The 15855-nt window shown below is 37.8% G+C and overlaps 1 protein-coding gene across 1 annotated transcript in view; it reads right to left on the bottom strand.

Annotated features, from left to right (window-relative positions):
- LOC150107495 (uncharacterized) overlaps nucleotides 1-15855 on the bottom strand; it is a 1121546-nt gene that overhangs the window by 245114 nt on the left and 860577 nt on the right. Inside the window, exons 68-70 of the mRNA XM_090392112.1 lie at nucleotides 14314-14514; nucleotides 6400-6528; nucleotides 1395-1565 (exon numbers count right to left, since the gene is read on the bottom strand). Of these exons, the coding sequence (XP_090248238.1) occupies nucleotides 1395-1565; nucleotides 6400-6528; nucleotides 14314-14514 (501 nt within the window). The remainder of the gene's footprint in view (nucleotides 1-1394; nucleotides 1566-6399; nucleotides 6529-14313; nucleotides 14515-15855) is intronic.

Raw genomic sequence — 15855 nt, 5'->3', positions numbered from 1 at the left:
TCTTCCTCTGATCTTTGTTCAGGCACTATTTCACAGAGTGTTATGTCAATTCTCATATTAAATGTGGGATAGTAACTGCAGTATGACATCATCAGGGTCATCTTGAGAAATATCTGCGTCAGGAGGTAAGTAGATGCAGCATACTGTAATTATATTTCTGAACGAGAGTCTTATAGCAGCTGATTCCTCGCTGGTGATAAATTGGATGTTTTGGAAGGGGGGGTATCGTTGCCTACATGGATGGGGTAGGAAGGAGTTGGATCCCAGCGATGGTATTCTGAAAGATAGGATAGTAAAAAAAAAAGTCTTGGGAGAAGTAGCGCAAAGAAAAAGAGGAAGAATGAAAAGAACCAGTGTCATGACTGAGAGGGGGGGGGGGCCCTCCACCACATACAAGTGCCTCACATGGAGGGGTACTGAACAAGTATAAGGTTTTTAGCTTTGTGAGGGCCCTCTGATAAATCTGAAGATGAAGGCTTCAAACACACACACAAAAGAGTCAGTGTCATGACTGGGAGGTCCCCTCCACCACAAACGAGTGCCTCACATGGAAGGGGGGGACTAAATAAGTATAAGGTTTTAGCTTTGTGAGGCCCCCTGATAAATCTGAAGATGAAGGCTTCACACACACACACACACACACACACACACAGTGACAACTGATTCATTGCTACAGCTCTTCACACATTATGGAGCTATGCATACATGGATGCTCACTATCTAGCAAGCACTAACTGCAATAAGAGAAGAAAATTTCAGAAGCCATAACAAGCAAAGCCTTAGACCTATTTTCCATTAGGATGGAGACTTACTTTACTGCTATTGGCTCCTGCAGGTACACATCCAACAGGATCATCCAAGACCACTTGTCTTGCTTTGACAAGGTAGGTAGTGGGCAGTCCTGGATGTTTATGGAATTAGATTTATTTTCTATTGACAGGGGAATTAGTAAGGAAGTAGAACATTAAGTTTCTGAAATTTTGAGGACATACTATACTAAGCATGGTTTTAAGGAAGCAGTAGGTAGGCTAGTCAGTCATGGATGCAGTTATGAATTTGATTTTTTGTGCAGCTGATTTAGAATTGTACATTAATATGCTTTGTTCCCACTGATGAGACCTCAATAATGGTCGAAACTGGTCTGGGTAGTGATCCTTCCCATAATGCATAGCATTATATGTCTGTAAGGATATGTGCTTTGCATTATGGGATACTAAGGCAAGTGATGTGAAGTCATTAGCTTCTATATACGAGTTGTCCTAGCCCTGAAAATACTTCAGATTATACTTGAATAAAGAATTAAATTAAGCATATAATTTCTTGGTATCTTTAATTTATTAATATGCTTTGTATCAAAATTAATTAATTTGACATCTACTTAAATAGGTAAATACCTTTCTATCATTTGCTTTATTCAAAATGCTATCCCATCGTTGCTTCAATGTACGAAGGCTATGATGTAAATTTTTGGCTGTTCCTTCACTTGATCGTTTTAGATAAGTTTGACCTTGTTGTAACACTGATTCCACTTTGTGGCGATTACCATCCAGATCATTGTATAATTCCTGTGTAAGCAAAATAAAAAAAATCAAAAAATCATAATAAATAAAAATATACTATGCATATGATCTAAAGCAACTGAAAAAGAAAAAAATTAAATAGAACTCTAAATTGGTCGCTTTTAAATATTCAGAACCTGTGGAACATTTTCAAAAATGAACTGATGCAAATTTTTGTATATTTATTTTCTTGTAGAGCTTCCATATCTAAATTGGTACTTATGATGACTTTTTTTGGTTGGAAAGACTTGGATCTGAATCCCATATTTGAAGAGATAAAATGCAAGGGATATAACATTTTTAGAGAGGGCAGAGGGAACAGGAGAGAGAGAGGTTGCTAATGAAGCAGAAATGAAGATAAAAAGGAACAGAAGTTCAGCAGGATGAGAGGGATACAGAAGGAAGAGAAAAATATAATGCTGTCTAAGATAAGATATAGCACAAGAGGATTAAATATATAGTTGACTGATGCTATTGGCCTGGGGGAACAAAAAAAGAATGTGGATGGCATGCATTGGCAAATTAGTACAATGAGTGAAAGAGAGAGTAATTATTATGGGACAGGCTTCTAAGTAATTATAGAGGAACACTCCTAAGGAAGCAAGAAAATGATACCACTGCTAAAATATAATTACTGCACATAATATGTAATGAAGGGGAATCAGGGTTCAAAAGTGCTGATGATAAGGAGTCAAGAAAAGTATATGAAACAATTGAGTTATTGAGGGATCAATCTACAATTGTGTTTCATCCCAGACATGGAGATGCTTAATGCAAATATGACCATGAGATACAAATTTGTGTATTACAGGAATGAGAGAGAGAAATGGCAGCTCCTCTGACCAAGCTGTTTAATTCAAGTTTAAGTGCTGAGAAGGTGTGAAAGAAGTTGAAAGAGGACAAAATAGTATCTCATGGTCATTTTTGGTATCTCATGCATAAAGATAATCCAAGACAGATGGTTGATTGGGTGGCTTGATTTTATTCTGGCATATCAGCATCATAAGCTGTGAGCACCATGACAATGACAAAAAAAATGTATGTTAAACCATAGTATAAATTATAAATAAAGATAAAAGTATATACAAAGCCATAAAATAACAAAAATAAATTAAAAAAAGCATTTCTTCTTTAAATGCAATGTATATAATTCTATATATAATTATAAAAGATAGTCAATTGCAGAAATTTAAAAACACATTGTACATAGGAGGAATCAGATAAAAATCTGTTGATTTTATCTGATTCCTGCTGATGATTTCACCAATTGATGTGAAATCATCCGCCTCTATATACAACTGGAATAGTATGCTGTTTCACACAAAAACTTTACTTACTCATGGATAAAAGATTAAACAAGAACATAATTTCTTAGAAAATTCAATTTAATTTATAACCAAGTGAAAAAGCAAAGCATTCTATAATGCTTTTTAGTCAGCCTAGTTGGCCAAGTGTTAATGTATCCGCTCCCCAGCCAAAAGGCTGCAGGTTCGAATCCTGCCATGGGCATGGATGTTTGTGATTATCAGTAAAAATACTAGTGGTGGTGGTGCTTGGCAGTAGATGGCATTGGTATATATGATGCGGCTCACTGTAGTTGGTGGACTGAGTGGTGGAGACGGAGATTTGTAGAGTGAGTGCCCTCCCTCGATGAGTCTTTGGACTCCTTGGAGGTGTCTCACATAATAATAATAATTGTCAACAATCAGTCCCAACAACTGCCATCTTGGGTAATTGGGATTAAAGTTGGCCCTCGTCTGAGTTGGGATGAAGACCATGCCTGAAACAAAAATGCACACAAATGGTCTTCTGCTGTAAAAATCTGAACTCTTTGCAAATACTCATTTCGAAAGATGGTCAATGGGTTGCTGCAGCTATCTTTCTATGACCACCATGTTACACAAATGACAAAAACTAATAAACTCATCCATATAAAGGGCACTACTTATGATTGGAGGAAGTTGTTCAGTTACCAAATTAACCCTGACTGCAACAGCATGACAATTAAAATTGAACTTTATGAAACTCCCTCCTCTTGGATATATGGCTGGGAGACAGCAGTTTTCACTCAGACTTGGAGATTCAGTTGGATAATAAGTTATTGACAAAGAGAGAAAGAGAGAGAGATTCTTTCTGAGACCAATGTGGTGTAGATCTTTCAATATTCCAAATCTCCAAGCAGTGTCATTTGCTTTTTTCTCATCAAAGAAAACCAATTCTAAGCACTCACATTTTAGGAAGGCATCTCAAATGGATGCTTTTAGTGAGTTGGTTGGTAGATTGATTGCAGGTATGATCTTTGCTGTCACATGGACAGCAAAGATCATACTGTGCCAAATTAAAGGTTACAGCAGTACTTAAGTTATTAATACAGTAATAAAGAAATAAATTAGTAAATAACATGTTATGTACAAAAACCAAATTTTAAAAAATTATTAACTTAAGCAAAGCAGTATCTACCTATAAATAGAATTTACAATCAAACTGGGGAGGGGGGGCTATGCCCCCCCCCCCGACACCCAACCCCCCCATTTTCCAGAATGGTAGGTCGGTTCTCCTTGAATTCTGATGACTCGAATTTTGAAAACTCAAAAGGGAGGTTCTGCCTCACCTGGCATCCAAGACTGTCCATCTTGCACTACTTTGCAAGACTATCACGATTACCCTTTCTGGATGTCCATAGATCTCCTTACATGCCAAACACATTGGTAAGGCATTGCATTCTAGTGATGGTGATCTGGAAGACATGATAGTAAAAAAAAGACTTGCAAGAAGTGGTCCAATGAATAATGGAAGAAAGTATAGAAAAAGAATAAGAATGAAAAGTGCATGCAATATCACTGGAAGATCTTCTCCACCCCCAAACAGGTGCCTCACACAGAAAAGGGGGGGTGCCAGATAGCCTACTTGCTCTGAACTGGCACCCCCCCCTTCTGTGTAAGGATGGTATTCTCAGTTGGCACAACATTATCATCCCTATGTATTAGGATTTGTCTGATGGCTGTTACTCTTTGATCGTTCAGTTTGCAGCAAATCCCCTTATCAGGAGCATTTTGGAGGTCCCACTCTGATTGATATTGCTCCTGTGTGTATTGGGAAGAGAGGATAATTACCATGGTTTCGCTCCAAGGGATTTTGCACAAAGGAGTTGTTCTGAATGTGTTTGGGAAGTTGTTTTCACTAGATTTGTGCGATCTCTCTAACCCTTCAAAACTTAACTGAATAAAGAAGAATAACATTTTCCCAAGGTAGTTTCTGACCTCTGGAATGTCGAGTACGAGGAAAGATTGAGAAGATGTAATTTGCAGAGTCTGGTGAACAGGAGGAAGAGGGAAGATATGATAGAGACCTACAAGTTGGTAAGGGGTTGTTATAGGATCAATGCTGGAGAAGTTCTACAGAAAATAGTGGGAGATCAGGGGAGAACCAGAGGTCATCCCTGGAAACTGTATAAAGAGAGAGTGTGAGTAGAGGAGTGAGAGGCATGTTTTTTTCGTGCAGAGTTGTAAATGATTGGAATGCCTTGCCTAAGAGTGTGGTGTCTGCAAGGAGTTTGAATGTGTTCAAGGCACGGTATGATGAGCTGTATGTGATAAAAGGACCTCCCAGATGAGTCTTTGACTCCATGAGGTCTTGGGGTAATAATAATAATTTCTGAACAACATTGAACTTGTAGCAAGCTCCTGATAAAACTAAGGATGATGGCTTCATTTTTAATTGAGAGTTTGATTCATTGTCAAAACTCACCATCTGCCACAGAGCTACATAACCTCATTATTTGGCAAGCAGTGATGATGCAATGGAGTGAGATGCCAAGATTACTCTGGATGCCATACCAGCACCACAGCATGCTTTAGACCATGTCTCTGAACCAAGGGAAAGGTGACCTATTGCAACACTGTTGACACTTGCAGACAAGTCCACTGGTCAGCTGATCCTGGCTGGACCATCAAGAACTACCCATCTTACCAATGCAGATACCAAAGCAGATCTCCATTTCTAGATGTACACAGATTGCAGCACAATGCAAACACAGCAGCTACATATTAGATCTGAGTGAAGGTGATCTGGAGAAACAGAAAAACAATAATAATTCAAAAGTAGAGTAGAGAATATGGGAAGAAAAGTACAGCAAAAAGAAGAAAAATGTAAAGAAAACCAACACCGTCTTGCGAGGATCCCCCCCCCCAATGCAAATAGGTTCAAGACATGTATAAAGATTGTTTTTTTTTTTAAATGTATATGGTAGTAAAATAAGGATATTCATTAATTAAAGTTAAGCAAAGAATAAAGGGAATTTGAAATATTCAGCCTTTGTGGTAACATGATGAGATGAGATGCAGATTTTCCTTCCTTTTCTATGTTTTCTCAGTCTTTTAAATTTTTTAAAGCAAAGATTATGCACAAATGGACCTGACATCCAGAGTCAAATTAACAAAATGCATCAGCAGAAGTAGAATCATATGTGGAAGTAAGGGACAGGTAGTTAGCAAGGACATGAGCACTACATTTTTTGCTTCAAATGAACTGAATGAGTTAAATAGGCAATCAGAATAGTTTGTGAGTACAAGGTATCAGTGAATGACTTCAAGAGGTACGATGGACATTATGTGAATAGCATAAATCATGGTTCTGTGGACATATCACAATTAGTCTTTTGCAAGTGGAATACCAGGGCTATGCTGGAGGCCACACCAGACACTGTAACAGAACTACTATAGCAAAGGAAATTTACTGTATTATTAGGCTCCATGGAGATACCTGGATAACATAAATAACAACAACAAAACATTACTACTAAGATGATTAATTATTTAAAAATAAAAGGCTGTATACTGACCATGAATCTATTCAGCTGCTCTCTTGCAGTTTCAGGAAGGCCCCCAACAGGCTTCGAAGTAATAAGTTGACTGTCTATATCACTTAGCCATAACAGCAAATCCTGAATTTCTTGATGAAATGCTTGTGCCTAAAATGAGAAAGATACGATTCATAATATATATATATACCATGAAGTAATACATATTACATTTTGGTGGGTGTTTCATTATATTCACATTCCACAATGTTTGATGAGTAAAAGAAGTATATTTACTCAATTAACAAAACCAACCTTGACTGCTGAGAAAAACTGAAGACTGAAATGGTGTTTATCAAACTAAATTGATTTGGACTGCAACAATGATATGTTGATTATCTATGATAATTGTTCTGTGGCAAAAGTCTCATGTAATGATTAATATAATTTGGTTTGCTTGATTTTTGTTTTTGCATTATCATCATCTATGGCTAAATCCAAAGAGGGCAGGGTGTTCACCATGGACTTGATGAATTTAGCCAACTGTGCCACCTCTTCATAACAGCCACCTGCACTTCCACAAAGATGGAAGTGCAGGTGGTTATTTCAGCACACAAAGATAAAACAGACTTCCTGAAATCACTCATTTCCTCCAACTCTTGCATAGATAACAAGGAAGGCAAATTACTTTCTACCATATGCTTCTTGTGGTTCTTCAGCAAAACAATATCCGAAGAATACTAAATGACTTAGATACTAAAGTCTTCTGGTACTGATGGCATCTTTCCAATTGTACTTAAATGTTGTGCTCCAGAACTAAGACCTGTTCTGTATTATCTCTACAATCTTCTATACCTATCTGGCACTTATCCCAAAGCATGAAGCAAGCATACATCTAGCCTGTTCCAGAAAAGAGAGAGAAAAAGTCAACTGCCACAATATTAACCAATCACTATCACTTCAATCATCTCCAAATTGGAGAGATGCCATCAGGACCAGAAGACTTTAATATCCAAGTTATTTAATATTCTTCTGATATTGTATCACTGAAGAACCACAAGAAGCATATGGCTACTGGTATATGGAAATATGACTTCTGCATTACTTCAACCTTAGTATCACCTCTCGGTCTGGCTCCCTGTGATGAGACCTCAATAAAGGCCAAAACCAGTCTGGGTAGTGACCCTTCCCATAATGCATAGCACTGCCAGCCTGGTTGGCCAAGTGGTTAGCGTATCTGCTCTCCAGCCAAAAGGCTATGGGTTCAAATCCTGCTGTGGGCATGGATGTTTGTGATTATCTTAAAAATAGTAGTGGTGGAGGTTGACAGTAGATGGCATTCGTGTAGATGATGAAAGTAGTTGTAATTGGTGGATTGAGTAGCGGAGATGGAGAGTTATAGAGTAGGTGCCCTTCCTCAATGAGTCTTTGGACTTCCTAGGGGTTTCATGTAATAATAATCATTATACATGTCCATAAGGATATGTGCTTTGCATTATGGGATACTAAGATAAGTGATGTGAAGTCATTAGCCTCTATATACAAGTTGCCCTGTCCTGAAAATACTTCAGGTGCAAACTCTGTTTGCTTACACTTGGATAAAGGATTAAACCAAGATTATGATTTCTGGGCATCTTTAATTTATAATCTTCTCCAGAAAGTCATCAAAAGTCAACTTCTCCCCTACCTACTGGACTGCCAGTTAATCAGTAAACACTAGTATCAGTTCCACCAATTAAGATCCATGGCTGACCCCTTAACTTTCATCATCTCCCATTGGACATGTAATAATATTTCATGTAATATCACATTATTATTATTATTATTATTCAGGCCTCCATGGAGTCAAAAGACTCATCATGGGAGGTCCTTCCTAAGAAACACAAAGTCTATCAAGACTCATCGGGGGGATCCCCCTAAGAAACACAAAGTCTATCATACCACTCCTTGAACTTATTGACCATTCTCGCTCTCACCACTCCATCAGACAATGCATTCCATGGTTCAACCACCCTCCATGCAAAAAAACCACTCCTCACCCTCTTGCAAACAGTTTCCTTTCGTAACTTCCAGGGATGGCCTCTTGTCATCACTCCTTCCCGCTGTTCAACCAAGCGAAAGAACTCCCCAGTGTCAACTCTGTAACCACCTCTCAACAGTTTAAAAGTCTCAATCATATCACCTCTCCTCCTTCTTCTATCCACCAAACTCTGCAGCCCACATTCCCTCAGCCGATCCTCATAACTATCATTGTGCAGTCTTGAAACCATTTTTGTTATCTGCCTTTGTACCCTTTCCACAGTTAATTTATCCCCTTCAAATCCTGGGGACCAAATCTGAGAATTATAGTCCAAGTGTGGTCTGATCAGGGTCTTATACAACGGAATAATAACTGTTTAATCTCTGCAGGTCAGTGTCCTTCTCATTATTGCAGCAATCCTCTGTGTTACCTTCATTACCTTTGCAATATGTCCCCTAAATTTCAGGTTTCTATCAATCATCAACCCCAGATCTCGTCTCCCCTACTTTCTCCAGTATAACTCCTCCCATAGAGAACGCAGTGTCCCATCGATGTTTCACAAACCTCAAGACCTTACATTTTGCTGCATTAAACCGATACTCCCATTCATTTTCCCATCTATCTAGCTTATTCAAATCCTCTTGCTGCCACATCTGCACTATTACTAATAACCCTTCCCAGTTTCGCATCATCTGCAAACAACTGAATATCCCCTTGCAATCCACTGACAATGTCATTGATATAAAAGGTTAACACGTTCGCTGCCAACTACGAGTATACTCGTAGTGGGTAAACCTGCTTCACAAGCCAGCTACGAGTATACTCGTATGACGCTTACTGCCGGGAACGAGATTATTGTAGTGACCTTGAAGAAGTGAAAATGCTTGGCTTGTGGGGCTAGCATCAAAACTGTGTATTCTCATAGACCGTATGTGCTCTGTACAAGCCAACTACGAGTATACTCGTAGGACGCTTACCTCCGGTAACGAGATTATCGTACTGAACCTTGAAGAAGTGAAATTGCTCGGCTTAGGGGAACAGACCATGCCGAAGTAGCGTGGCAGCGAACGTGTTAAACAATATAGGTCCCAGTACTGAGCCATTTGTAACCCTCTGCTTCCTTGAAACTGCCCCACCATACGCAACTCTCTGATACCTATCGGACAGCCAATCCTGAATCCAGTTGACCAATCTGATATCCAGATCCATGTGCTGCAACTTAAATATCAGCTTATCATGTGGCACTCTGTCAAATGGCTTTGCTAAATCCAAGAAAATGGCAGTATATGCCTTTCCCTCATCTAATGCTCTTATAACTTTATCATAAAAGGCTAGCATATTGCTAAAACAAGAGCATCCCTTCACAAATCCATGTTGACTCTCACAGATAACATTACCCTCATCTGCCCAATGCTATATACGGTCCTTCACTACTTTCTCCAAGATCTTACTAACTACTGATGACACACAAACTGGTCTATAATTAACACTTTCAGTCTGCTACCGCCCTTATGCAATGGCACTATCTTACTGTCCTTCCATTCCATGGGCTCCTTTCCAGCAGCTAGACTTTCATTGAAAAGCCAGGTCAAAGGCAATTTCCCTAGCACATTCTCTCAAAACTCATTGTGAAAAACCATCCAGTCCCACAGCTTTACTGACATCCAGAGTACTCAGTATTCGAAACACACTCTCCTCCTGTACCTCTAAACCTTGAACCTGCCCTATTCCTCTAGCATTAAAACTGACTCCTCCAGAATGAAATACTCCAATAAAGTGTCCTCTGCATCAGTCATCCTATTCCCATTTTTATCCCACAATATCATTCTTCCACAGTCATTTCTCCTCTTATTGGCCACATATCTAAAAAATTTCCTAGGATTTTCTTTGGATCTTAGGGCCAATCTCCTCTCATATTTCAGTTTCGTCTTCCTTAGCATACTAGTCACTCTCCTGGCCTGTGTCTTATACTCTTCGTGCATCTTCTCTTCTCCTGTCTCCTTATATCTCTTCCACAGCCTCTTTTTCACATGCAATTTCTGTTTAATAATGTTTGTCATCCACAAATTGTGTCCTCTTGTTCACTCGTGGTATACAACTTATCATTGCTGCTAACAAATATTCTTTCATAATTTTCCACGCACTAATGATATCCCAGCCTTCCAATTCTTCCCTCCATGAAACTTCCCCAAGTTGACATCTTAGACTATTATAATCACCTGCCTTATAATTCCAGATACGTTCCCGTCTCTTTGATATCCTTTTTTGTACTCCCCAGTTTATACTACTGTAGTTAAAATCTCCACTTTTAACTACAGTAGTAGTTAAAAGTTTAGTAGTTAACTACAGTAGTAGTTAAAAGTAGAAGTCGCTGGGTACAGCATTTTTCTTGCAGTTGCCAAACTCAACTGTCTAAAAATTTCCTACTCCCTACCCTCTGTACTCCTGGATCTGTAGCAACACCCTACTAAATATCCTGTCTTGCCCACCTCTACCTCACACCATATGCTTTCAAAATCATTAGTGCCACTGCCTTCCAAAGTCTCCACTCTTAGAGGACATAGGTCATCACTTATCATAAGCAGTACTCCACCACCAAGCTTTCCCTTCCTATCCTGCCGAAAAATGCTATACCCAGCGACTTCTATTCCTGTTATTATATCTCTTCTGTTGATCATGTCTCAATGATCCCAATAATTTTTGGCCAGGATGATGCTATCTGCGCTACCAATTCCTCTCCCTTATTCCTGATACTCCTGGCATTAGTATATAGCATAAAAATGCCGTTGTTTCTATACCCAGCATTATCCCCTCTAGACTCCACTGGGCTCAGTGTTACCTGATGTCGTTCCCCCTTCTCCCAAGTTCCCATTCCCACAAGAATTACATAACATGTAATAGGTTTCATGTAATAATAATAATTATACATGTCCATAAGGATATGTGCTTTGTATTATGGGATACTAAGACAAGTGATGTGAAGTCATTAGCCTCTATATACAAGTTGCCCTGTCCTGAAAATACTTCAGGTGCAAACTCTGTGCTTACACTTGGATAAAGGATTAAACCAAGAATATGATTTCTTGACATCTTTAATTTATAATCTTCTCCAGAAATTCATCAAAAGCCAACTTCTCCCCTACCTACTGGCCTGCCAGTTAATCAGTACACCAGTATCAATTCCACCAATTAAGATCCATGGCTGACCCCTTAACTTTCATCATCTCCCACTGGATATGTATCACATAAAAGTTTGGAGAAACATGTTGTCAGAGTGATTTACTACCATATAAGTTATCAATTTATCCTAAGCATTGGGAATAGAATGGATGAGCAAATTATAGTATTAGAAAGTTTTTTTCACTTGGTTACATTGTAAATTATACTTGCCAAGAAGTTATTTATTGTTTAATCCTTTATCTAAGTGTAAGTAAACAAAGTTTCCACATGGTACATTTTTACCACTAAGATACTTGTATGTGGAGCTGTTGCATTCATATCAACTGCCTCAATATGTGTCTCATAATGCAACACACTTTCTTTCAGGGGTGCATATCGCTATGTATTAAGGAAGGGTTACAACCAGTGGTGAGCTATGGAAATTTTAACAAGGGGCTTGCATCATCGAGCAAAAAGCCGTATTTCACACAAAAACTTTTATCAATAAAGCTTGTGTACAAATTCCAATCAAAAAGTATGAGAGGACAATCAACGTCTAAAGGCTATCATTTTTAAACAAATATATCAACTATGTTAATTTATCTTACATAAGAAAAACATTTTTAACTATCAAAATATAATTAACAGAATGAAATCTTTTATAATCTTTTATAAAACATTTGATTGACTACTGGTTTAATCATACGATTGGCTACTAGAAGAGTGAAGGGTAAAGACAGTGTATGCGCTTATTTTATTTTCAAGCTTGGGCACATTTGTTATAGAGGAGTTGAAACAATAATTCCAAATAATCTATACACTGCTGAATAGACTAATTTTTGTTAGGTTACCTTATGATTTTGTCGCTTAATATGTTTCAAAAAAAAATTTTTTTTTTTGAAAAAATAAAAAAGCAAACAAGAAGAACAAGAGGCTCACAAATTTGAGAAAATTTTAACAAAGGGCCTGCACGAGCCTCTTATAGTTCACCATTGGTTACAACCCAGACCAGTTTCAACCATTACTTAGGTCTCCTGAGTGAGAACCAGACCCAACAAGACACTAAAGTTGAATTAATCCAGAAATCATACATTTTCTAGAGACAAGAGACAATTAAGGATTTATAGAAAGTTTTTTCACTTGGTTACATGGTAAATTATACTTGACAAGAAACTATATTCTTGCTTAATCCTTTGTTCAAGTGTAATATTGCATGTGAAGTATCTTCATGATTGAAGGGATAAAGATGGATGATATTTTAACAATTGCATATTCACCTGTTGCATGTATAATTAAAAAGAAGAATAGTGTTTGCTTTTTGTTTCAGTGATGTGTTAGTGATTGCTGAACTAGGTTAGTGCTTGTTGAAGATGCATGATTAAAAATAAGGATGAAATAATGATACAAAAAAGGGGAGATTCAACACTATCCACTATCTTTCAAATAATAACTGTGGATGGAAGTGTGCCAGGGCTACTCTGGATTCCATATCAGTATGACAGTATGTCCTGGACTGCTTAAGAAGAAGGAAATTATTGGAACACCACTGGTCCTTGAAGGCAGGCTCCTAATCAATTAATGCTGGCCAGGCCATTCATAACTGTCCATCTTGCCAAAAAAAAGTACAGGAACAACACCTGGATACATGCTTTCTTCCAGCTCTCCATGGGTTGCACTGAATGGCAAACATGTCAGCAGGGCACTGAATCTCAATAATGGTAATCTAGAAAATACAAGTGCAAAAAAGAAAAGACTCAAAAGTACAGCAGAGAATATGGGAATGAAAGAATAGAAAGAGAGGAAGAATGAAAAAAAAAAAAAAATCCACCATGAACTGGCGTTCCACATCGATGATTCCTAAATGCGAAATGTACTCTCATGTGTAGTTCCATCCCCCCCCCCCCCCATGATCCTAGTGTTCAGGTAATTTGACATTACAGACACAGCATACTGAAACTCTATAAATGATATTTTAATACTTATACAGAGAAATATCTAGCATATAGATCTTTTAACATTGAGCCCCCATAGCTTAGTCAATATGGACTAAGCCCTTTGGTTAGAAACATCTGGGTTCAAATTTCATCTAGGACATGAAAAATCTTTATCAGGGCTTTTCTACTGAAGGTGAGTTAGATGGTCTCGTATGGATGTGGCAGGATTTCTCCCTCCTGGAAACTCAGGTTTTTCATCTTGGAATCAGGTAAACTGGCCAGGGAAACTGACATACAAAGAATATTTATAGGACTGACTACCTTATACTAGAATTATAGTTTTAAAATCCAAGGATACTTGGATGGTTGTGGGTACTTAAGTGTCTATTAAAAATCAGTGATGATGATGATGAGGAGGAGTTCTTTTAACATTTTTATCATATATTTTCATGCTTCTATTTTCTACATTTCACACTTTTTATCTACTTTTACACAGCCTATTTTCATTTTAATATCCATTTTCTTCTTTTAAAGTGTATATGAATTTGTGTAGTATTTGATACTGATATTGGCAACAAGATTGTTGTTCACCATCTGCTTAATCTTGATGTCTCTCTCTCTCTGTCATTCTGTGAGCTATTTACATACAAAGAATACTTATAGAACTGACTACCTTATCCTAGAATTATGATTATGAAATCATCACAGGCAAACCATTACAGTATTTTTAAATGTGTGCATCGTTCAGTTCTTACAACTCACGTATAGTGAAATACACGATTACTAATAATAAATATTTTATTAATTATTAATACTAAGTTACAACATTTATATCACAATTACCTCTTTAAGCGCTTCTTCCAGTTCTCTCTGTCGATCAATAGCTTTATCTTGTAACTGCTGCCAACTGCTATTGAGATTATTTAGCTTATTATGTGTAATGTTTGCATCTTCACTGCCCCGATTGGTATCAACAAGCTGTCGTCCTGCACGATTTATGGTGTCTACACTTATCTGATGAGCTTGTATGTCATTTGTTATTACCTAAGATGTGAAAAATGCAAAATGAAAAGTTCTCTATAAAATAATTTTGTAAAAAAATTAAGAGTTTTCTAATAATTCTTAAGGTAAAAGATTGCCCAATTAACATGTTCACTCCAAGCTGTGTCTCATGCCTTATTTCACAATAATCAGAAAGAGACACATCCATAAAGAATGAATCTGTTAACATTAATTCATACTATCTGATGAATAATGAAATATAACAGCTGCCATATACTTGGGAGAAGTAGCATAAACATATATTTATAACAACAGTATTAATTAAAAATCTGAAAATCTGATTTATGTTGGGCCCATTCACGAGAGGTTGGTCGGTCAACCTATAGTACGATAGCTGTGTATAAGAAGAGAATGAGGAAATGAGAAACTTGATCGCATTGGATTTAAAGACCTGGGCATTGTATTCCTTGGGAAACACATTGGAGGGATGGCTGTTCCACAATGCATCAGCAGCAGTAGGAAAGAAGGAGGGGGGGGGGGAAGAGAAACTTGTTCTATGAGTATGGAGTTTGTCCATGAAGAGATGTTGGGTGGTAGCTGCAGAGAGAGAGAGAGAGAGGAAGGGGGAATTACTGATAACAGTTCTGAAGAACATTTATCATGGAAATATTTATAGAAGATGTGTGCAGTAGATACTAGATGCATGTGCAAGACTGGCTGGAGTGAGTTAGTAAGAGATGAGCCATTAATCAGTCTGCTCTGCACAAAGTATTTTTATGGAGCAATTGGGAGCACCACTCCAGATGTGCGAGCAGTACTCGATGGAGTTGTGATTTGTACAGAATTAATAGCTACTCAGGGATAGATTAATGCCTTGAATAAGGAATGCTAATTTTTTGGATGCTGAGGAGGCGATGATCGTAATATGTTTATACCAAGAGAGTCTTGATGTCAAAGTAATCCCAAGGAGAGATATTTCATCTTGCCTAGAGATTTGGGTAATGTCAAAGGTAAGGATTGGATAATATGGTTCTTTTTTATGGGAAATAAGGCAAAACTGTTTTGCAGGCATTGAAATTGACAAGGTTAGTTAAGCCACATCAAAGAATTTGGAGATCAGAATTTAAGCTGGCAGCTCTGTGAGTTGTGGTGGTTTGTTTGGTGCAAGAGTTTGTCAAGTGAGAAGGAGGAATGAAGTGTATTGTTGTTGGTAAAACTGTATATTGGAGTGTTGGTCAACTGGAGCAGGTCATTGTTGTATAGGGTGGGTGAAAGGACAGAACCTTGTGGGATTCCAGCATTACTTACATAGTTAGAAAATAGGTAACCATTAGACATCTTATTACTTGTTGTCTAGTTAGAAAACTGGTGACCCATTTGCAT

This window comes from Typopeltis vanoorti, chromosome 4 (assembly GCF_054136105.1).
Source record: "Typopeltis vanoorti isolate ZY-2024b chromosome 4, IOZ_Tvanoo_1.0, whole genome shotgun sequence".
NCBI classification, from domain to species: Eukaryota; Metazoa; Arthropoda; class Arachnida; order Uropygi; family Thelyphonidae; genus Typopeltis; species Typopeltis vanoorti.
This window is presented reverse-complemented; position numbering and strand designations above follow the sequence as displayed.